Genomic DNA, 24,090 nt, shown 5'->3' with positions numbered 1-24,090 from the left:
CTGCCTCAGTTTCCTGAATAGCTGGAACTACAGGCGTGTGCCACCATGCCAAGCTAATTTTTGTGTTTTTTGTAGAGATGGGGTTTCGCCATTTTGCTCAAGCTGGTCTTGAGCTGCTAGGTTCAAGCAGTCTGCCTACTTCAGCCTTCCAAAGTGCTGGGATTACAGGCATGAGGCACTGTACCTGGCCCAGACACTTACTTTTAATGTAAATTGTATATGATTTCCCATGTAGTTGGCCCTCCATATCCCTGGAGTCAACCCACTGTGGATTGAAAATATTTGGAGGCAATAAATAATGCAACAATAAAACTATTATAAATAAAAAATATAGTATAGCAAATATTTACATAGCATTGACATTATAGTAAGTATTACCAGTATTATAAGTAATGTAGAGATGATTTAAATCATACCAGAGGATGTGCAAAGATTATATATACATACACATCACTTGAGTAAATCCGTGGGATTTTGGTATGGGAGAAGGTCTGGGACTAATCCCCTGAGGATACCAAGAAACCACTGTAGTGTTTTTGAGTATATTTCTTTGAATAGATTTGTTTTATTGGTTGCTCTAAATATTCTGTTAAACACATATAACTTATCAAAGTCTATTGGTGTCATATTTTATCAGTTTAAATTAAATGTAGAAATTTGATCTCCCTTTAAGTTCCCTTACCCTCCCCCATTTATAATTGTCTTAAAGTTTCCCATTGAGACTAGAACAAGAGAAGTTTTACAATCTGAACAACAGAAATAGACTAAACCAAAAAAAACCTAAACAGAGTCTCTCATTAAGAACCACATCATAAAATATTATAATTTTTGCTTAAATCATCAAATTTAAAATAAGTTACAGAGTAATTTAGGAAAGTGAAGAGAAAAAATCTATTATATTTATCTGTATTTCTATTTTTTTCTATTGTTCTTCCTTCCTGATGTTCCAAGATTTCCTCTTTTATCCTTTGTTTTGTTGTTTTGTTTTTAGAGCTCTGTTTAACTGTTCTTTAGGGTAAGCCTGCAGTAGTTTTGCTTCGTATGAAAACGTTCTCATTTTTACATCATTTCTAAAGGCTATTACCATTGCTGAATATAGGATTCTGAGTTGACAGGGTTTCTTTTTTTTTCTATCAGCACTTGAAAAATGTGACATTTTCTTCTGCCCCCTGATGTTTTCCACAGTCATTTGCATTATTTTTCTCTATACATAAAATATAATTTCTCTTTTGCTTTTTAAAGTTTTTTTTGTCTTTAGTTTTAAGAAATTTCACTGTGATATGTCTTCACATGGATTTCTTTATCCTATAAAAACTTTGATTAGCTTCTTGATTTATAGTTTTGTGTCTTTTGTCAAATTTAGGAAGTTTTCTCTAATTTTTTTCTAATACTTTTTGAACCCCATGCCCTCCTCTGGCTAGCTAATGACATAAATTTACAATCTTTTGTTATGGCTCCACATTTTTTTTAAATTTTACTTTAAGTTCCGGGATATGTGTGCAGAGTGTACAAGTTTGTTACATAGGTTTACGGGTGCCACAGTGGTTTGCTGCACCTATTGACCCATGTTCTAAGTTCCTTCCCCTTGCCCCCGACTCCCCAACGGGCTCTGGTGTGTGTTGTTCTCCTCCTTGTGTCCATGTGTTCTCATTGTTCAACTCCCACTTTTGAGTGAGAACATGTGGTATTTGCTTTTCTGTTCCTGTGTTAGTTTGCTGAAGATGATGGCTTCCAGCTTCATCCATGTTCCTGCAAAGGACATGATCTCTGGCTAGCCATATGCAGAAAACTGAAACTGGACCTCTTCCTTACACCTTAGACAAAAATTAGCTCAAGATGGATGAAAGACTTAATGTAAAACCCAAAACCATAAAAACCCTAGAGGAAAACCTAGGCAATACCATTTGCGATATAGGCATGGGCAAAGACTTCATGATGAAAATGCTGAAAGCAATTGCAACAGAAGCCAAAATTGACACATGGGATCAAATTAAACTAAAGAGCTTCCGCACAGCAAAAGAAACTGTCATCAGAGTGAACAGGTAACCTACAGAATGGGAGAAAATTTTTGCAATCTACCCATCTGAGAAAGGTCTAATATCCAGAATTTACAAGGAACTTAAACAAATTTACAAGGAAAAAACAGCTCCATCAAAAAGTAGGCAAAGCATATGAACAGATACTTCTCAAAAGAAGACATTTATGCGGCCAACAAACATATGAAAAAAAGCTCAATATCACTGATTATTAGAGAAATGCAAATCAAAACCACAGTGAGATACCATCTCAGGCCAGTCAGAATGGCAACTATTAAAATGTTCCACATGTCTCTGATATTCTGTTTAGGCTTTTTTGTGTGTATTTAGTCTATTTCTCTTTGTTGTTCAGATTGTGCAATTTCTCTTGTTCTATTCTCAAATTTCTGGTTCTTTCATTTGTCCTCTTCATTCTGTTTTTGAGCCAGTCCACTGAGTTTTTAAATTTTACTTATTGTCTTTTTCAGTTATCTTTTTTCCAGAGCCAAAATTTCCACTTAGTTCTTCTTTATGTTTTCTCTTTATTTTCAGAGACTTTCTGTTCTTTTCCTTTCTTTATTATTATTATTATTATTATTATTATTATTATACTTTAAGTTCTAGGGTACATGTGCATAACGTGCAGGTTTGTTACATATGTATACTTGTGCCATGTTGGTGTGCTGCACCCATCAACTCGTCAGCACCCGTCAACTCGTCATTTACATCAGGTATAACTCCCAGGGCAATCCCTCCCCCCCGCCCCCCATGATAGGCCCCGGTGTGTCATGTTCCCCTTCCCGAGTCCAAGTGATCTCACTGTTCAGTTCCCACCTATGAGTGAGAACATGCGGTGTTTGGTTTTCTGTTCTTGTGATAATTTGCTGAGAATGATGGTTTCCAGCTGCATCCATGTCCCTACAAAGGACGCAAACTCATCCTTTTTTATGGCTGCATGGTATTCCATGGTGTATATGTGCCACATTTTCTTCATCCAGTCTGTCACTGATGGGCATTTGGGTTGATTCCAAGTCTTTGCTATTGTGAATAGTGCTGCAATAAACATACGTGTGCATGTGTCTTTATAGCAGCATGATTTATAATCGTTTGGGTATATACCCAGTAATGGGATGGCTGGGTCATATGGTACTTCTAGTTCCAGATCCTTGAGGAATCGCCATACTGTTTTCCGTAATGGTTGAACTAGTTTACAATCCCACCAACAGTGTAAAAGTGTTCCTATTTCTCCACATCCTCTCCAGCACCTGTTGTTTCCTGACTTTTTAATGATTGCCATTCTAACTGGTGTGAGATGATATCTCATTGTGGTTTTGATTTGCATTTCTCTGATGGCCAGTGGTGATGAGCATTTTTTCATGTGTCTCTTGGCTGTATGAATGTCTTCTTTTGAGAAATGTCTGTTCATATCTTTTGCCCACTTTTTGATGGGGTTGTTTGCTTTTTTCTTGTAAATTTGTTTGAGTTCTTTGTAGGTTCTGGATATTAGGCCTTTGTCAGATGAGTAGATTGCAAAAATTTTCTCCCATTCTGTGGGTTGCCTGTTCACTCTGATGGTAGTTTCTTTTGCTGTGCAGAAGCTCTTTAGTTTAATTAGATCCCATTTGTCAATTTTGGCTTTTGTTGCCGTTGCTTTTGGTGTTTTAGACATGAAGTCCTTTGCCCATGCCTATGTCCTGAATGGTATTACCTCGGTTTTCTTCTAGGGTTTTTATGGTATTAGGTCTAACATTTAAGTCTCTAATCCATCTTGAATTAATTTTCGTATAAGGAGTAAGGAAAGGATCCAGTTTCAGCTTTCTACTTCTGGCTAGCCAATTTTCCCAGCACCATTTATTAAATAGGGAATCCTTTCCCCATTTCTTGTTTCTCTCAGGTTTGTCAAAGATCAGATGGCTGTAGATGTGTGATACTATTTCTGAGGGCTCTGTTCTGTTCTATTGGTCTAGATCTCTGTTTTGGTACCAGTACCTTGCTGTTTTGGTTACTGTAGCCTTGTAGTATAGTTTGAAGTCAGGTAGCGTGATGCCTCCAGCTTTGTTCTTTTGGCTTAGGATTATCTTGGCAATGGGGTGTCTTTTTTGGTTCCATATGAACTTTAAAGCAGTTTTTTCCAATTCTGTGAAGAAAGTCATTGGTAGCTTAATGGGGATGGCATTGAATCTATAAATAACCTTGGGCAGTATGGCCAGTTTCACGATATTGATTCTTCCTATCCGTGAGCATGGTATGTTCTCCCATTTGTGTGTGTCCTCTTTTATTTCACTGAGCAGTGGTTTGTAGTTCTCCTTGAAGAGGTCCTTGACATCCCTTGCAAGTTGTATTCCTAGGTATTTTATTCTCTTTGAAGCTATTGTGAATGGAGTTCATTCATGATTGGGCTCTCTGTTTGTCTGTTACTGGTATAAGAATGCTTGTGATTTTTGCACATTGATTTTGTATCCTGAGACTTTGCCAAAGTTGCTTATCAGCTTAAGGAGATTTTGGGCTGAGACGATGGGGTTTTCTAAATATACAATCATGTCATCTGCAAACAGGGATAATTTGACTCCTTCTTTTCCTAACTGAATACCCTTTATTTCTTTCTATTGCCTGATTGTCCTAGCCAGAACTTCCAACATTATGTTGAATAGGAGTAGTGAGAGAGGGCATCCCTGTCTTGTGCCAGTTTTCAAAGGGAATGCTTCCGGTTTTTGCCCATTCAGTATGATATTGTCTGTGGGTTTGTCATAAATAGCTCTTATTATTTTGAGATACGTTCCATCAATACCGAATTTATTGAGAGTTTTTAGCAGGAAGCCTGTTGAATTTTGTCAAAGGCCTTTTCTGCATCTATTGAAATAATCATGTGGTTTTTGTCTTTGCTTCTGTTTATATGCTGGATTATATTTATTGATTTGCGAATGTTGAACCAGCCTTGCATCCCAGGGATGAAGCCCACTTGATCATGGTGGATAAGCTTTTTGATGTACTGCTGGATTTGGTTTGCCGGTGTTTTACTGAGGATTTTTGCATCAATGTTCATCAGGGACATTGGTCTAAAATTCTCTTTTTTTGTTGTGTCTCTGCTAAGATTTGGTATCGGGATGATGTTGGCCTCATAAAATGAGTTAGGGAGGATTCCCTCTTTTTCTATTGATTGGAATAGTTTCAGAAGGAATGGTACCAGCTCCTCCTTGTACCTCTGGTAGAATTCAGCTGTGAATCCATCTGGTCCTGGACTTTTTTTGGTTGGTAGGCTATTAATTATTGCCTCAATTTCAGAGCCTGCTATTGATCTATTCAGGGATTCAACTTCTTCCTGGTTTAGTCTTGGAAGAGTGTAAGTGTCCAGGAAATTATCCATTTCTTCTAGATTTTCTAGTTGATTTGTGTAGAGGTGTTTATAGTATTCTCTGATGGTAGTTTGTATTTCTGTGGGGTCGGTGGTGATATCCCCTTTATCATTTTTTATTGCATCTATTTGATTCTTCTCTCTTTTCTTCTTTATTAGTCCTGCTAGCGGTCTGTCAATTTTGTTGATCTTTTCAAAAAACAACTCCTGGATTCATTGATTTTTTGGAGGGTTTTTTGTGTCTCTATCTCCTTCAGTTCTGCTCTGATCTTAGTTATTTCTTGCCTTCTGCTAGCTTTTGAATGTGTTTGCTCTTGCTTCTCTAGTTCTTTTAATTGTGATGTTAGAGTGTCAATTTTAGATCTTTCTAGCTTTCTCTTGTGGGCATTTAGTGCTATAAATTTCCCTCTACACACTGCTTTAAATGTGTCCCAGAGATTCTGGTATGTTGTATCTTTGTTCTCATTGGTTTCAAAGAACATCTTTATTTCTGCCTTCATTTCGTTATGTACCCAGTAGTCATTCAGGAGCAGGTTGTTCAGTTTCCATGCAGTTGAGCGGTTTTGATTGAGTTTCTTAGTCCTGAGTTCTAGTTTGATTGCACTGTGGTCTGAGAGACAGTTTGTTATAATTTCTGTTCTTGTACATTTGCTGAGGAGTGCTTTACTTCCAATTATGTGGTCAATTTTGGAATAAGTGCGATGTGGTGCTGAGAAGAATGTATATTCTGTTGCTTTGGGGTGGAGAGTTCTATAGATGTCTATTAGGTCCGCTTGGTGCAGAGATGAGTTCAATTCCTGGATATCCTTGTGAACTTTCTGTCTCATTGATCTGTCTAATGTTGACAGTGGAGTGTTGAAGTCTCCCATTATTATTGTATGGGAGTCTAAGTCTCTTTGTAAGTCTCTAAACACTTGCTTTATGAATCTGAGTGCTCCTGTATTGGGTGCATATATATTTAGGATAGTTAGCTCTTCCTGTTGAATTGATCCCTTTACCATTATGTAATGGCCTTCTTTGTCTCTTTTGATCTTTGATGGTTTAAAGTCTGTTTTATCAGAGACTAGGATTGCAACCCCTGCTTTTTTTTTGTTCTCCATTTGCTTGGAAGATCTTCCTCCATCCCTTTATTTTGAGCCTGTGTATGTCTCTGCATGTGAGATGGGTCTCCTGAATACAGCAGACTGATGGGTCTTGACTCTTGATCCAGTTTGCCAGTCTGTGTCTTTTAACTGGAGCATTTAGTCCATTTACATTTAAGGTTAATATTGTTATGTGTGAACTTGATAATGCCATTATGATATTAGCTGGTTATTTTGCTCGTTAGTTGATGCAGTTTCTTCCTGGCCTCAATGGTCTTTACACTTTGGCATGTTTTTGCAATGGCTGGTACCCATTGTTCCTTTCCGTGTTTAGTGCTTCCTTCAGGATCTCTTGTAAGGCAGGCCTGTTGGTGACAAAATCTCTAAGCATTTGCTTATCTGTAAAGGATTTTATTTCTCCTTCACTTATGAAACTTAGTTTGGCTGGATATGAAATTCTGGGTTCAAAATTCTTTTCTTTAAGAATGTTGAATATTGGCCCCCACTCTCTTCTGGCTTGTAGAGTTTCTGCCGAGAGATCTGCTGTTAGTCTGATGGGCTTCCCTTTGTGGGTAACCCGACCTTTCTCTCTGGCCGCCCTTAACATTTTTTCCTTCATTTCAACTTTGGTGAATCTGGCAATTATGTGTCTTGGTGTTGCTCTTCTCGAGGAGTATCTTCGTGACGTTCTCTGTATTTCCTGAATTTAAATGTTGGCCTGCCCTACTAGGTTGGTGAAGTTCTCCTGGATGATATCCTGCAGAATGTTTTCCAACTTGGTTCCATTTTCCCCCTCACTTTCAGGCACCCCAATCAGATGTAGATTTGGTCTTTTTACATAATCCCATATTTCTTGCAGGCTTTGTTCATTTCTTTTTCTTCTTTTTTTTTTGGTTTCTCTTCTCACTTCATTTCATTCATTTGATCCTCAATCACTGATACTCTTTATTCCAGTTGATCGAGTCGGTTACTGAAGCTTGTGCATTTGTCACGTATTTCTCGTGTCATGGTTTTCATCTCTGTCATTTCGTTTATGACCTTCTCTGCATTAATTAGTCTAGCTGTCAATTCTTCCATTCTTTTTTCAAGGTTTTTAGTTTCTTTGCGCTGGGTACGTAATTCCTCCTTTAGCTCTGAGAAGTTTGGTGGACTGAAGCCTTCTTCTCTCATCTCATCAAAGTCATTCATCGTCCAGCTTTGATCCGTTGCTGGCGATGAGCTGCGCTTCTTTGCAGGGGGAGATGCACTCTTATTTTTTGAATTTCCAGCTTTTCTGCCCTGCTTTTTCCCCATCTTTGTGGTTTTATCTGCCTCTGGTCTTTGATGATGGTGACGTACTGATGGGGTTTTGGTGTAGGTGTCCTTCCTGTTTAATAGTTTTCCTTCTAACAGTCAGGACCCTCAGCTGCAGGTCTGTTGGAGATTGCTTGAGGTCCACTCCAGACCCTGTTTGCCTGGGTATCAGTAGCAGAGGCTGCAGAAGATAGAATATTGCTGAACAGCGAGTGTACCTGTCTGATTCTTACTTTGGAAGCTTCCTGTCAGGGGTGTACTCCACCCTGTGAGGTGTGGGGTGTCAGACTGCCCCTAGTGGGGGATGTGTCCCAGTTAGGCTACTCAGGGGTCAGGGACCCACTTGAGCAGGCCGTCTGTCCCTTCTCAGATCTCAACCTCGGTGTTGGGAGATCCACTGCTCTCTTCAAAGCTGTCAGACAGAGTCGTTTGGGTCTGCAGAGGTTTCTGCTGCTTTTTGTTTTTGTTGTTGTTGTTGTTGTTTAGCTGTGCCCTGTCCCCAGAGGTGGAGTCTACAGAGACAGGCAGGCTTCCTTGAGCTGCTGTGATCTCCACCCAGTTCGAGCTTCCCAGCGGCTTTGGTTACCTACTTAAGCCTCAGCAATGGCGGGCGCCCCTCCCCCAGCCTCGCTGCTGCCTTGCAGTTAGATCGCAGACTGCTGTGCTAGCAATGAGGGAGGCTCCGTGGGCGTGGGACCCTCCCGGCCAGGTGTGGGATATAATCTCCTGGTGTGCCGGTTTGCTTAAAGCGCAGTATTGGGGTGGGAGTTACCCGATTTTCCAGATGTTGTGTGTCTCAGTTCCCCTGGCAAGGAAAAGGGATTCCCTTCCCCCTTGCGCTTCCCAGGTGAGGTGATGCCTCGCCCTGCTTCAGCTCTCGCTGGTTGGGCTGCAGCAGCTGACCAGCACCGATTGTCCGGCACTCCCTAGTGAGATGACCCCAGTACCTCAGTTGAAAATGCAGAAATCACCGGTCTTCTGTGTCGCTCGCGCTGGGAGTTGGAGACTGGAGCTGTTCCTATTCTGCCATCTTGCTCCGCCCTCTGTTCTTTTCCTTTCAAAGAGCATATTCATAAGTGCCTTTGAGGCATTTTTATGGTGCATGCTTTACTATTCTTATCAGATAATGCCAACATTTACGTCATCTCGACACTAGTTTCTGCTGGTTGTGTTTTTATTCTAGTTGAGATTGTCTTCATTTGTGGCATGATGAGTGATTTTTTATTGTATTCTGGACATTTTCAGTTTATGGTGTGAGATACTGATCTTGGCTGTCCAACACCACCCCAGTGAAGATTTAAGATGTCTCGTTGAACCATTGGAAAACGGAAGTCTTCCCTCCCACTGGACCTTTGCTGGTGGGAATGAGGGAAGTGAGACCACAATTTTTCCCATGATGTTTGGCTGTAGTAGGACAGTTATTGTCTAAAAGTTTTCTGTCAATATAGACTGCTCCTTTCCTGATCCTTTAGACGGAGAGTGCAGCCTATTTTTTCCTCTATGACTTTAGAGTTTCTAGGTTGCCAGCTTCTCCCACATGCAAGATTTCTAAGGTAAAAACAAAGCCCAGGAAACTCACCATGTTGTTGTTTTTCTGGCCTCCATTTCTTACCTTTTACAGTATCCTTTTGTTTGTTTCAAGTGTAATGTCTAAGATTTTTAGTTGTACAGAGGTAGAGAGAAGTGCAGCTATTTCATCATGTCTCAGAACTTTAGTCCCTAGAGATTTTTATTAAATAATGGAAAGCAAATACATATGTAAAAGTTCAGGCTGGGCGTGGTGGCTCACGCCTGTAATTCCAGCATTTTGGGAGGCCAAGGCGGGTGGATCACCTGAGGTCAGGAGTTTGAGACCAGCTTAACCAACATGGTGAAACCCTCTCTGTACTAAAATACAGAAATTAGCCAGGCATGGTGGTGGGCGCCTGTAATCCTAGCTACTCAGGAGGCTTAGGCATGAGAATTGCTTGAATGCGGGAAGTGGAGGTTGCAGTGAGCTGAGATTGCACCAACTGCACTTCCACCCTTGGTGACAGAGCAAGACTCTGCCTCAAAAAAAAAAAAAAAAAAAAAAAAACAGTTCAATAAGTCTAATGGTTTATAATTTTCTTCCAATTTCATTTATCCAGAAACTGTGTGAATTACATTTTATCAAGTTATATTTTATTATTTTTTATTCAAATATTAGATTTTTGTGGATTGAACAAAAGTACTTAAGAAAGCAAAATGACCAGGAAGGTTCACAGTATACTCTGGTGATAGGCAGACAATGCCTGTTTTCTGTTATTACCTTTGAAATTTATTACTTTTTTTAAAGTATAAAAACGTATACCATCTGGAAAACTACTCACATAAAATAGCTTGAGATCTTTCTGGAACCCAGATCTCTTTATGCTAATTGTCAGTTTAAGCTGACCATGTTCTCATCTCATGTGTTGAGTTCCTTTACTTGAAAGTGATTGGCATTTGACTACAATGCAACCTTTTGGTTAGATGGGTATTATCCTTGGAAAGAGTTATTTGCTTTGTGGCTTTAGGAGCCCCAATGTTTTACTTTATTTACTTTGGGTCATTTTCAGTCTTCTTGGTTAGCCTTTGTGAAGGAAATATATCCAAACTATCAGACAGTACCCAGCTGTAACACTGGCCACCTTTAGAACTAGTCATGCTTGGCCAGGCACAGTGGCTCACACCTGTAATCCCGGCACTTTGGGAGGCCCAGGCAGGTGGATCACGAGGTCAGGAGATTGAGACCATCCTGGCTAACATGGTGAAACCCCGTCTCTACAAAAAATATAAAACTTAGCCGGTCATGATGGCAGACACCTGTAATCCCAGGTACTCGGGAGGCTGAGGCAGGAGAATTGCTTGAACCCGGGAGGCAGAGGTTGCAGTGCGGTGAGCTGAGATCACGCCACTTCACTCCAGCCTGGGTTACAGAGCAAGACTCTGTCTCAAAAAAAAAAAAGAACTAGTCATGCTGGTTTCTGGTGACTTTGTTCATCCCAGTCGTAGGTCTGCCATTTCATGTATCCTTATGTTGCTGTCATCCTAAAACAAAGTTATTTCCAATCAAGACAATTAAAAAAAAAAAAAAAATCCAAACCCAAGTGAGATGCCCAGAGAAACAGAGACTCAAGATATTTATTTTTTGTTTGTTTATTTATTTATTTATTTATTGACAGAGTTTCGTTCTGTCACCCAAGCTGGAGTGCAGTGGTGCGATCTCAGCTCACTGCAACCCTTGTCTCCCAGGTTCAAGCAATTCTCCTGCCTCAGCCTCCCCGAGTAGCTGGGATTGCAGGCACACGCCACCAAACCAGGCTAATTTTTGTATTTGTAGTAGAGACAGGGTTTCACCATGTTGGCCAGGCTGGTCTCAAACTCCTGACCTCAAGTGATCCGCCCACCTCAGCCTCCCAAAGTGCTGGGATTACAGGCATAAGCCACCGCACCTCGCTAAGACATTTTTAATTGAACAGCTTTCACCTCTAGTTCTCCTGCTTACTGCCACCATGTTTTACCATAGTTAGCTTGTGCAACCCAGAACTAGGACCATAAATCTATCCATTTAATTAATCGGTATGACAATTTATATTTCTAGGCTGAAAGTTGCCCTACTCTCTGGCCTACTTTTTAGGTTTATGTAATTTTATCACTTTTGGGTTCTGAAATTCAACCTTCTGCACATTAGTATCATATAACAAGAATATCTATCTCAAATGAATCCTCCTAAGACATTGCTTTTATTGTGCCACTTCTGAATTTTAAAAACCCCTGATAATTTTGTATTAGGTTATGTTTATTCAACCTAGAATTTGAAGCCTTTTATAATTTGGAACTACCTCTCTACCCATTTGTCCCACTTTTCCTGAGAAATAAAGTTTTTTTTCCAAAAGGCAGATTTGTTTCCTTGAGATCTTTTCAGTATATCATTCATGTTTCTTTCTCAAGCTCTACGTTTTCCTCTGATTTAAATATCTCTGTCCTACTTTTCCATTTATCCACACCCTGACTTTTCATTATAACACAGTCAAAATCCCACTACTTAAAATTTCTAGGTCTGGTTTCTTTTTCACATAACTAATAATTTGTTATTCAATATGTCCAAAATTAGCACCTTATTGTTTAATGTGTAATGGTGTTCTGTAATTGAGTTTCATTCTTCTTGTCTGAGCACATATTTACTAAGCCCTCTACTCTGCACAAAACTCTATGTGAGGGGTATTAAAATACGCAAGACTTGACCTTGGCTTGCTATATTACTCACAATCTCACTCTTTTATATATATATATATAAGAGTTATATATATATATGAGTTATATATATATATAAGAGTTATATATATTTATAAAATTTTATATATATATAATTTTAACTTTTATATATCTTTACTGAGCTTGTCATTTACCTGCCCCAAGGAATTTTTTTTTTTTTTTTTTGATACAGCGTCTCACTCTGTAGCCCTGGCTGAAATGCAGTGGTGTGATTTTGGCTCACTGCAACCTCTGTCTCCTGGGTTCAAGGGATTCTCCTGCCTCAGCCTCCCAAATGGCTGGGATTACAGACACCTGCTACCACGCCCAGCTAATTTTTGTATTTTTAGTAGAAATGGGATTTTGCCATGTTGGCCAGGCTGGTCTCAAACTCCTGACCTCAGGTGATCCACCCACCTCGGCCTCCCAAAGTGCTGAGCTTATAGGCATGAGCCACCACGCCCGGCCCCAGGGAATTTCACGTCAACTAAACTCATGAATTAATATCTGCTGTACACAAGCCGTTGTTTATAGTGTTCAGAATGTTCAAGAAAAATATTGGGAAGGCAATCCAATTGAATACCAAATGAGTAGCACAGAATTGTTACAGTAGTTCAGAATCTTGGGACAAGCTTGTCATTTTAGAATAAATTTGGCATGACATTGACATTTACTTAAATTGTAATTAATGATTTGTTCTGCCACCTTGCTACTACATGATTGTCAGTAACAGCTTTCGAAAGGGTATTATCTTTGTGAGCACTTTCCAGATTGATCAGAGAAGATTTATCCAGAATATTATTCATGATTGTGCCAAGAACCACCTTAAATCATTTTTGGAGCAAAGTAGTGTATGTATAATGAATAAAAATCAAGGCTAATTATAAATATTTACCTTTGTCTCCTACTCTAACAATATGCCTTATTACATGTACTCTCTACCTAGCTATGATAAAATTCAGTGTTCACCAGTGAAAAATATGTCACCTTGAGAGAGTTATGTGCCTGGCTCGGCCGTCACTTCAGTAATTTATAAATAAATAATGGTAAAAGTAACTGTGTTATAGAGTGGTTGTAAGGATCAGTACAATAGTATATATAAAATGCATTCCTTAAAGGTAGTTGCTGTCATCAAGATCATCTCTACTGCTATAGAGCCTACTGTGACTGATATTATTGCTGCTTTTTTTCACTTTTCTCGTAATTCCCTGTTTGGGCATTTTGCATCTACATTTTCCTACCTATGTGTCACCACCAAATATTAGTCTTAAACTGTAAGTTCCTTTAGGGAATTAATCCATGTACTTTGTACATTAATTCCAACCAGTTAGTTGGAATTATAAGAATGTCTTTTGACAATGGTGAAAATGACAATATTGTTTTAATAATGTTTTTACACTTCAGAGTTTGATTTCATAGTTAAAGAATATACTTTTACGATAACCAGAGAACATATCTTAAAAGACAAGAAAATAAGTGTCACATATTTGATACCAGTGACTGACACTCAAACTCCCAGTAGAAGACCTTTTTGCTGAGTTTTTCAATGGCTTTCCCTCCTCAGTACATGTCAATGTAGGGCCAAGTAAGCATTGATGGATAAAGTGTCTTCCAATTCTTTTGGAAGAATTCGTCTTTGACTCAGGGAAAATATGTTGGTTAGTGAGCTGTGCCCCTAATTCTTTGAAATGACAGTATGAGAAGTGGGTGCTTCCCATATAAATGTTGGTCAGGGTCAGTGATAATTAGAGTTACTAGAATTCACATTGATACACTGGTGATGGCAACATACTTGCTTACGATGAATAGAGAGAAGAATTAACTTTCTACAGCAGATATTTAAAGTACTCCTATTGAAGTGTCTACAATTTTGAATTTTTAAATGATATTCTAACCAACTTAATCTTCCCTACCTTTCTATAAAGAAAATTTAAGTTACTATGAAATCATTTTGTGTTTGTTTATGTATGTTTAAGAATTACTCATTTATTTTTAACTCATTTATTTTTGACTGAGTTTTAATTGGAAAATAATTTCTGGGGGTCTAGCTGAAAGAGCATGGTTTTCCAGAGTTTATCATTCAGGTTATCAGGCTTCACAAGATTAGAAATTTTTAAAATTAATTTTTACAGGTTAAGAGCTCAGGCACTGTTTAAGTCGAGAGAAGTGGTTGCTGAAAAAGAGCTTACTAAACCCCAAGAACTCAAACTGGATATGAATGGCAGTGACTCTGGACCAAGGTAAACCTGAAGTCTTAGTGAAAACAAGAATATTAAGGGCATAAATATTTAGGATATATTTGGTATACATTTATAGCTCTATATTGATTAATACAGTTTTGTGACCATATGAATAAGTACATTCCTGTTATAAATTTTTGAAAAATATAGAAAAGTATGAAAAACAAAATAAAAATCATTCATAATCCTACAACTTTGAGGTAATCTTTTGAGCTCTTTTCTATTTCTTTTTTTTTTTTTTTTTTTTTGGTGCGGTATTATAGTCTATGTTGAGTATTAAGGATTATGCTTATACAGAATTTTATGTTGCTTTTTTCACTGTATCATATTTTCTGGTCTTATTATATACTCTGTGAAAACATTAATTCATTCGACAAATATGTATTGCCTGGCAACTGTGCTCAATATATATCTATTAGTCTGTTATCGGATAATACATGATTTTGCTATTATAAATTTTGCCTTGAAGAACATTTCTCTAAATAAATGTTTTAACTTTATCTCTACCTGTTTCCTTGTTATAGATTCCTGTAAATGGAATTACTAGTACAAAGTATATATGTATCTTTTTACAATCCTTGATTCACATTGCCAGATTGTTTTGTGTGATTGCTGGCCTAGAGGCTAGGTCCGCAACAACCAATCTGGATCCTGGAGCTAAAGGGTAGGCCTTGAAACTGGGTCCTGGATCCTGGGTCTGTGGAGCCAGCCCAGCACTGGGTTCTGTGGTGTCAGGCCTGAGTCTGCCTCAGGGTGGGACCATAAAGACTGACCTAGCATGGGGCAGGCCTGGTACCAGAGGTCAGGGATGCCAATCTAGACTGGGGCGGGAGTAAACTTGGGTTTTGTGGACTGACCTGGCTCTGGGCTGGTCTGGAATCTGAGGCAGGGCTGGAATTTGGAATAGCAGGATCCCACCTGGTGCTGAGGCAGGTCTGAATGCTCATTATGTAGTATTGGCCTGGAGTCTGGGACCAGGAGGGGCTGCCCAACTCTAGCTTTTACTGAGGTGGGCCTGATGTTAGCATCTGAGGCAAAGTCTGGTTCTCACTTCCCTCTCTTCCCTGCCCAAACAGAGGGTATCTCTGTCTACTGTGTTGCCAGAGTTTGGGGAAAGGGTACTGCCAGTAATGTAAGTCTGTTCTTCCTACCCTCTTCAATACATTCCTTCTTATTTTTGTGCTACAACCTGGTGCTATAATCTCTCATCTGGTTTATATAGCTCTTATAAAGGTATTTTTGTAGGTGGATGGTTATTCTAGTTGATATTTCTGATGGGGGAGATGGGAGGGGCAGGGACGAGTCCTTGAAAGTCCTATTCTGCCATCTTGCTGACGTTCCTCTTCCAACAAGCAGTTTTGACTGTTTTAGATGTTTCCTCTTTTATCTGTTCCTTCTAGTATTTTTATCCGTATTTCTGAATAACAGACTTATGTAGTCATTAGTATTGACTTTCTGCTATGGAAGTTGATGATTTAGCTCTCACTGATAACTATTTGCTCCCTCCTTTTCTCCCTTTTATCTTCCCTCTCTTTACCCTTTCTTTCTCCCTTTTTCCATCTCCTCCCTCTCTCCATATTTCTCTCTACATATATAACATACCCCTATGTGTGCTATTTCCTTCCCTCTGTCCTCTCAATATATCTATATCAAAATATTTATGACTGTAAATATTGTATGCACAGCTGAACTATGTACTATTATTAAATTTAATTTTGTATAATTATTTTCTCTGGAGTTTAAAAATGCCTTATTCAGCACAAAAAGACAAATACTGTGTGATCTCTCTTATATGTAGAATCTAAAAAGGTTGAATCAGTGGTCGCCAGGGCCTGGGGGTTTAGGGGCAGAGGCAGGGGCAGGGGGTGAAATAGGAAGATATTGCTCAAAGACTGCAAAGTTTCAGTAAGGATGAATATGTTCTGGAGGTCTGTTGTATAACATGGTGACTATGGCTATAATAACATATCTTATAGTTGAATATTGCTAAGAGAGTAGATATTAAATGTTCTCACCACAAAAATATATAAATATGTAAGATGATGGATGTGTTAACCAACTCGATTTAATCATTTTGCAGTGAATACATACAGTATATCAAAACATCACTTTGCATACAATAAATATATACAGTGTTTACCAATTAGAGTTTACAAGATATCCTTCCTAGACACTTCCATAAAATCCTGCTCTAGTATGAACTTTATTATTCTCTAGGTGTTTTGTCTAGTGATTTCATCTGAAATTTCCTTACCTATCAACCTGGAAATTTTCTTTCTTTTCTATCTTATATTCCTTTTTTCCTAGATAGCATCCTATCCTCTTTTTGGTTTATACCCTTTCATCTTACTAGAACATGCCCTGTAGTAGCTTACTGTAGGAGTACAGAGGCAGTAATTTTTTTGTGTCACACCTCTGAAAAAATGTCTTTAGTCAATCTTCATGTTTAATTTATAGTTTAACTTTATATAGCATTCTGACTTAATAGTTTTCCTCAAAAAGGATTGAAGGTTGTATTCTATTACCTTCTAGTTTCTAGTGTTGCTATTAAGAAGTGTGTTGCAGTCTGATTCTTGATCTTTTTATGTGACCTATTCCCCATCACAACTATTAGGACTTATCTTTCTCTAAAATTCTAAAAGTTTATGCTGATATGCATAAGTTACACCTTTTTCCATTCATGCAGAATCTTTTAACTGGGACGCTTTCTTCAATTTAGAGAAATTTTCTTTGCTAATGTATTGTCTCTTTCAAGAACTCATCTTACTGAGATGTTGACTCTCTTAGAATAAACTCTGATTTTCTTATTTTTCTCTCCTATATTTCATATCAATTTTTTGTTTGTTTGTGTTTTGAGACAGGGTTTCACTCTGTTGCCCAGGCTCAAGTTCAGTGGCACAATCACAGCTCATTGCATCCTTGGTCTCATGGGCTCAATGATCCTCCCCACTCAGCCTCCCAGGTAGCTAGGACTGCAGGTGCGTGCCACTACACCCAACCAATTTTTTTGTATGCTTTTTTTAGAGACAGGGTTTTACCATGTTACATGCCACTACACCCAACCAATTTTTTTGTATGCTTTTTTTAGAGACAGGGTTTTACCATGTTACCCAGGCTCGTCTCAAACTCCTGGGCTCAGGTGTTATCTACCTACCTCAGACTCCCAAAGAACGGGATTATAGGCATGAGCTACTGCACCCAGCATTATAATTCTTAATTTCTGAAAACATCTTATTCTTAGGCCATTTTTTAAAATAAAACCCATTCTCATTTTACATATGCAATGTTTTTTTCTTATCTCTGAGAATATTTGTAATAATTTTTGAAGTTTTATCTCTTCCTGGTGAATTGTGTCTATTTTCAGCAAGTTCAAATTGCTTTTTTCCACAAATGTCTGATGATCCACCTATACCGTGAAGCAAAACGATAAAAAACTATGAAAAGCTCTAAGTATATTATGAGCAGTGCTTGTCAGCTAATGGACTTCACCGTGATCAGGTAGGCACGTTGGGGACTCTTGCTACTATCCATAGATTTTCTTCTCTTGGGATGATCAGTTTCCCTATGGATAAATCTCTTGCAGGTGTGAAAATAAGCGATCAAAGCATTATTTAAGTTTCATGCCAATGTGGGGAGCCAGGGGGAGTAAAGAAAAAAGGGCTCATCACTTGTTACATAGGCTTTCACTTAATCTCCCTTTTAACTATATGGATTTCTGCCCTCAATGTAGTTCAGGCCCCCAAGTTCAAGGTCATTCTTTTTGAGCCTCGTCTGGGGGATAAACCTCCAGTCGTCTTCATACAATGGGGACGGATAGAGGAGGACACGTTGGCTTTTCACTGCTGTAGAGACTTTAAATCAGCTGTGCTTTTAGTACCATCTGCATTTCTACCTGCTTACACCAGTCCCTGAGCCTTTCAGGAGTTCTCTGACATGTTTCAGCTTATAGCATCTTTCAGCCCCAGCTAGCAGATATTTCAGTTTTGACTTTACTGCTTGGCTAGTTGAGTTTCAACGGATACACCTGCTTTCCAGCCTTCTAAAATTCTATTAACATCTCTTCTCTGTTGTGCTGTCTTCACTTTGCAGCTTCATAGGTTTTATAACTTTTTTGTTCTTTTAGTATTAGTTTTCAGTGGTTTTAGAAGAGAATAGAGATGTGTATTCAATCAGTCATGTGAATTAGCTCTCCAGTGTTTATTTGTATTCTTAAACTATATTTCACAATTTAGTGGGCAGAAAGATGGAATCTTGTAATTTGCAGTCACTCTGTATTCAATTCGAATGAATACTTTTCTATGTTTATTAATGTTTTGTGTTTCTTTGTGGAATTTTCACTTCCTTCCTATGTTCATATTTTTTATGTAGGGACATTATAGTTTTTCCTTAGTTGATATGTATTTTTTAATTTAAATTTTTTTATTTTTAATACTATTCATGTTTATCTGTGTCTTTACTGATTTGCTTTCTTGCTTATGGTAGAAAAAATATAAAATGCTGATAATACTAAAGAAGAAAATAAAATGTACCTATAATCTCATCATCTGGAGGTAATTTTTGTATGTATTATTATTTCTTATTTATTCATGAATATGTATAATTTTATATTATAAATTTTGTTTCATAAACCACCTTAAAAATTTTTAATTGAACTTTAAAAAAGTTTTAATATCAACATTTCTCTTGTAAAAAGTAAAACATCACAGACATATTAAGAAAATATCGGTCATTTTTCATTTTCTATTCTGTTGTCTGTCCTGACTGTCTTGGTTGAATTAGGGTTAGCACTCTAATATGTATCCTTCTAAACCTTTGTTTATGCTTACAAATATATACAACATCTATGTATATTTTAGAAATCAAATTGAACACTTTTTTCTCATTTAACAGAACAGAATGGTTATTTATCAGAGCTATAGTAAACATAGTAATTCTGCCCAAAGGTACCCATGTTCTATTAATAATTTCCTAGGAGGGTGTGGTGGGGGAGGGTACGTATATATGTGTGTATGTGTGTGTTTGAGGTAGGGAGGATAGGTCCCTATCTCTAGCCTATCAAAATTCTATCCTGTCTTTTGTGACTTATCTCAAATATTACCTCTTCCAGAAATATTTTCTTTGTGTTTCTTTTATAGCCCTTATGTTATGTATAGATGATAGATATTTGTATATTTACCTTATTCTACTATTAGGGTACTTGAAGGTGTAGTGGCTTTTTTTTTTTTTTTTTAATGAAGTCTCGTTTTGTCACCTGGGCTGCAGTGCAGTGTCACAATCTGAGCTCACTGCAACCTCCACCTCCCAGGTTCAAGCAATTCTTCTGTCTCGGACTCCTGAGTAGCTGGGACTACAGGTGCATGCTTCCATGCCCAGCTAATTTTTATATTTTTAGTTGAGACAGTGTTTCAGCGTGTTGGTCAGGCTGGTCTTGAACTCCTGACTTCAGGTGATGCACCCACCTCGGCCTCCCAAAGTGCTGGGATTATAGTCGTGAGCCACTGAGCCCTGCCTGGTAGTGACTTTTTATATCATCCAAAGCACTTAGCAAGGTAGTTTTTCTTTTCTTAACAATAAAAATTTTTGTTGAATTGCTCAGTATTATATAAAAGTACAAAAATGGTCATATCTTATAGGAGTATTCAAAATTACAAAACTGTTCATTTTTAAGGGTTATCTTTGTATAACCAGTACATTAACATCAAACAAACTAACTAAAAAAGAAACCAGAGGACTTAGAAACAACTTATGACTTTTGAAATCATTACCATCTTTCATGTGATAATTATCTTCCAATGGTTTAGCTCAGCTGTGCCTTACCATTTGCTCTTATTTGTCGTTAAGACCTCACGTATTATTTATTTTCATTCTGTAGCATTTATGCAGGAAGGCAGCAATGTAAATTCCCTTGACTGTGATTCTTCCCACAGACAATAGGAAATAAATTGCAATTAGATTTTGGTAATTGTATATAATTAACTCAAAATGAACTGTTAATTTTAAAAAAAGTTTTCAGTTTCTCATTATCTCATTTATTTTAGTCCCAAATTCTTAATTAAGTTTAATATTTTAAAAACAGAGTACTTCTAATACTAAGATAATTTAAATATCCAAATCAATAAAATTTGCTTGAAATTAAATTTTATTTAGGGAGTTCTAGTGTTAAAGCTGAAGAGCCTGTAAGGTACAAAGTAAGTGAATCATTCTCATAACTATTCTTGATTGTATTTTCTAAAATTAGTGGGCATTTTTGTTTAATAATTCTACAAAGGCTTCTCAATTCTCTACAGTATTCTCCCCTGACGTATGTCTACCAGTTCCTGGTGTTAGTGGAGACAACATCATTTACATAGCAAATGGAATCAAATAGACATTAAATTCATTGTCTTTACTGCTTTCAACCTCACATTAGATTAAATAATTAAGGCCTGCCATGTGAGAATTCTTGACTTACCAATGACTGTCAGACTTGGAAGCACTTGCCAGAGTTTCTTGAAATCCTTATAATGTGTGATTTTGAAAGGTATATGATCTTCTCAGAGGCATTTTAGGACTTTTTTTGGAGGCTGTATATAGTCTTATATTTTTGTCATAATTATTTAAATTTAGGTCATATGTGCCCAGATGCCCCTAAACCTTAGAACATGTCTGTCTCTTTGACTGGAGCACTAATTTTGTAAATCTCAGTCTTTCTCAGTTAAGTATGAAAGGAAGTCTCCTAAGAAAGATGGCAATGAGGAGAACATCAGGGAGGAGGATGCTGATAAACTTGAAATAGCCTCAGTTGAAGGTATAATAAGAAATCATCAGAAGATGATGAATACTAATACATCCAGAATATAAACATTCTCTTGAATCAATAAGATAAACTACCTTAAATAGGCAATTCTCAGAAAGGTAAATCCAAATAATAAATCTGTAAAACCTTCTGCAACTAATCAGGGAAAACAAAGCAAAAAATAATAGTTCAAAATGAATACCTAGAGTCACCAGAACTCATCTCCTCTACAAAGAAGGATCAAAACAGTAAGTAAATAACTAAGTGTCAAATAGAGCTTCTTGGAGAGAAGCACTGGAATTCAACAGGGAAGTCACAGGGAACCTCTGAGGCACAGAAGGAGAGAAAAGCAAAGCCACCAGTCTGGCCAGGATCAGCTCATACCAGGGAAAATAAAGTGAAGTAAAGCACCACCATGTTCTTTAAGTTCTGCCCTCATTATAGGGAAAGAGTTAGCAAGTGATATCCAGTGGTCTACATTCCCACCATGGGCTCCTATAATTCTAGCTATGGGAGAGCTCTTCAGTTCTTACGGGCATTGAGACTAGTATAGGCAGCTACCCGGAGCCCATGCAACAGCATTGTTCCAGCGAGACAGTTGATACTGGGTCCCACATATCCCCGAGACTCAAGCAGCTGTACGTCTCTGCCATTTTGGGAGATCAGCCTCCATCGAACTACATTCTGCCTTAGGTCCCAAGAACCCCTGCATCTTCACATCTCTGGAGCCCTGCTGACATCCTCCACATCTTTCTAGAGTGCTAAATTGTCATGATGCTGGCTGGACCCAGTAGTGAAGCCAGATATCCAGCACTGTTGTCTACATATTGTCCTACACCCTAGGGAACAGGCAGTTCAGCACACCAAGGAAGCTGGCCCCAGGACAAAGGGAGCCAAAGCATGCGTTTCCCATAGCCTGAGAGCTGCCTATCTAGGGATGCTGCCACTGACAGCAACCTTGCTTCCTCCAGCAGCAGGACCACAGAACAGCACATTCCTTCAGGGAGCCTGGGGAGTGGCCCACTCATATGTCATCTGAAACCTTAGGATAGGCCCATTCCACCCACTACCAGCAGTGCCCAGGCATGCCATCTGGTAGCCTGGGGGCTGACCCACCCAGCTGTCACAGCTGTTGCCAACATGCACCATTGGGAGATCTGAGGACATGCCCACCCTGCCCACTGCTGCTGGCACACAGGTGCATTCTCTAGGGGCCTGGGGATTAATTCACTCTGCTCACTGCTACCTACAACCAAGTGTACCATAGGAAGGCCTAATGAGAGGCCCACCCTACCTGCTACCACTGGTGCCCACACTCACACCCAGGGGCCTAAGAACAGATCCACCCAATCTACCACCTCTGCGCTCTAGCATACCATTTGTCAGCCTGTAGATTGACCCACCCCACTACTTGAAGCCAGTGTTACTACTGTGGGTCTTGCAGTCTTGTTCTGCTTGCAGCTGATGGCACTTGTGCACACAATCTGGGAGACTTGGAGATAGACCCACCCCACTTGCCACCACTGATGCCCATGCACACCTTGTGGGCACCTGAGGATAGGGCTTTCTTTGCCATCCGCCACCTGCAGACAATCTCCAGGGGTCTGGAGATTGGTCTAATATACTCACCATTACTGTCACTCACAAATGTCATAAGGACAGACCCATCCTGTTCACCACTGGCAAATGTGCACATATCCCAGAATCCCAAGGACTGGCCTGCTCAGCCCATCACTGACACCAGTGGCTATTGCACACAACACTTAGGGGCCTGAGGATTGGCTTACCACTGCCAGTGCCAGACATGCTGCTCAGGGGCCCAAGGACCTGTCTACCTGCCCAAACAACTATTGCCACTGTCAGTGCCAGAACAAGCCACTTGGATGCTCAAGGTATGGCCTGCTTAGACCTGACACTCTCAGTGCCTGCATAAATCACTGGAGAGACTGAGACTGGCACACTCATCCAGCTACCACGAACACTAATTCCTTGCCACAGCTTACACTGACAACCACAGCCTAAGCCACTGAGGAACTATCAGATACTGCTGACACTAATTACAGCTAAAAAATATGAAGACTACACTACTGCAGTCACCCAGAATCAAAGCCAAAGCACCCTACTCAGCCAACCCCACTATAAATACATTTATAGGAAAAACCCTTTTCTTATAAAAGTGAACCCATAAAATTGGAAGAAATGACTATAACACCAGATGCACAGATATCAATATAAGGACACAAGAAGTATGAAAAAGCAAGGTAACATAGCATCTTCAGGAATGCTACAATAATGTAACAATAATTGTTAATTATTATACAATAATAATTAATAATTCTTCAGGAACAGATGCCAAGAAAAGGAAATTATGAAATGCCAAAAAGGGAACTCAAAATAATGATACTAAAGATATTCAATGAGATACAAAATAATACAGACAATACAAAGAAATCAAACAGCTGATGATATGAGTGAGAAATTTAACAAAGAGATCAGTATCATAAAAAAAGAACCAAGTAGAGTTCCCGGAACTGAAGAATCCAATGAATGACATTAAAAATTGAGCGCTTCAACAATAAACTAGATTAAGCAGAAGAAAGAATTTCTGAACTTGAAAACTGTCATTGAAATAATCCAGTCAGACAAAAAAGAAAGAATAGAAACAAGAAAGCCTATGTGATGTATAGGGCCACGTAATGGGACCAAATATTCTAATTTTAGCAGTTCCAGAAATAGAAGAGATGGGCAAAAGTATAGAAAACTTATTTAATGAAATAGTAGCTGAAAATGTCCCAAGTCTTACAAGAGATTTAGACATCCAGATTTAGGAAGCCCAAAGTTCCCCAAATACATTTGACCCAAAATGGTTTTTCCCAAGGCATGTTATAAACTATCAAAAGGCAAAGGCAAAGAATTAAAAATCCAGCAAGGAAAACCATCAAATCACATATAAAGGAATCCTCATAAGAATAACAGTGAATTTCTCAAGGGAAACCTTAGAGCAGCAGTCTCAACCATTTTGACATGAGGGAACGGTTTCATGGAAGATAGTTTTTCCACAGACCAGGGTGTGGGG

The 24,090-nt window shown here is 38.6% G+C and overlaps 1 protein-coding gene across 8 annotated transcripts in view; it reads left to right on the top strand.

Moving 5' to 3' along the window:
• Positions 1 to 24,090, top strand: part of KIAA1328 (KIAA1328 ortholog) — a 402,048-nt gene that overhangs the window by 257,739 nt on the left and 120,219 nt on the right. For 6 of the 8 annotated variants that reach the window (XM_033177892.1, XM_033177899.1, XM_033177898.1 and 3 more), the window contains one exon: positions 14,132 to 14,239. The exons of the other annotated variants lie outside the window; for them this stretch is intronic. In XM_033177892.1, coding sequence (XP_033033783.1) covers positions 14,132 to 14,239 — 108 coding nt within the window. The remainder of the gene's footprint in view (positions 1 to 14,131; positions 14,240 to 24,090) is intronic. 8 annotated transcript variants of the gene reach the window in all.

Source organism: Trachypithecus francoisi, unplaced genomic scaffold (genome assembly GCF_009764315.1).
Source record: "Trachypithecus francoisi isolate TF-2019V2 unplaced genomic scaffold, Tfra_2.0 Lachesis_group19, whole genome shotgun sequence".
NCBI classification, from domain to species: domain Eukaryota; kingdom Metazoa; phylum Chordata; class Mammalia; order Primates; family Cercopithecidae; genus Trachypithecus; species Trachypithecus francoisi.
Note: the sequence above shows the minus strand (reverse complement) of the source record. Positions and strands in the feature narration are given on the sequence as shown.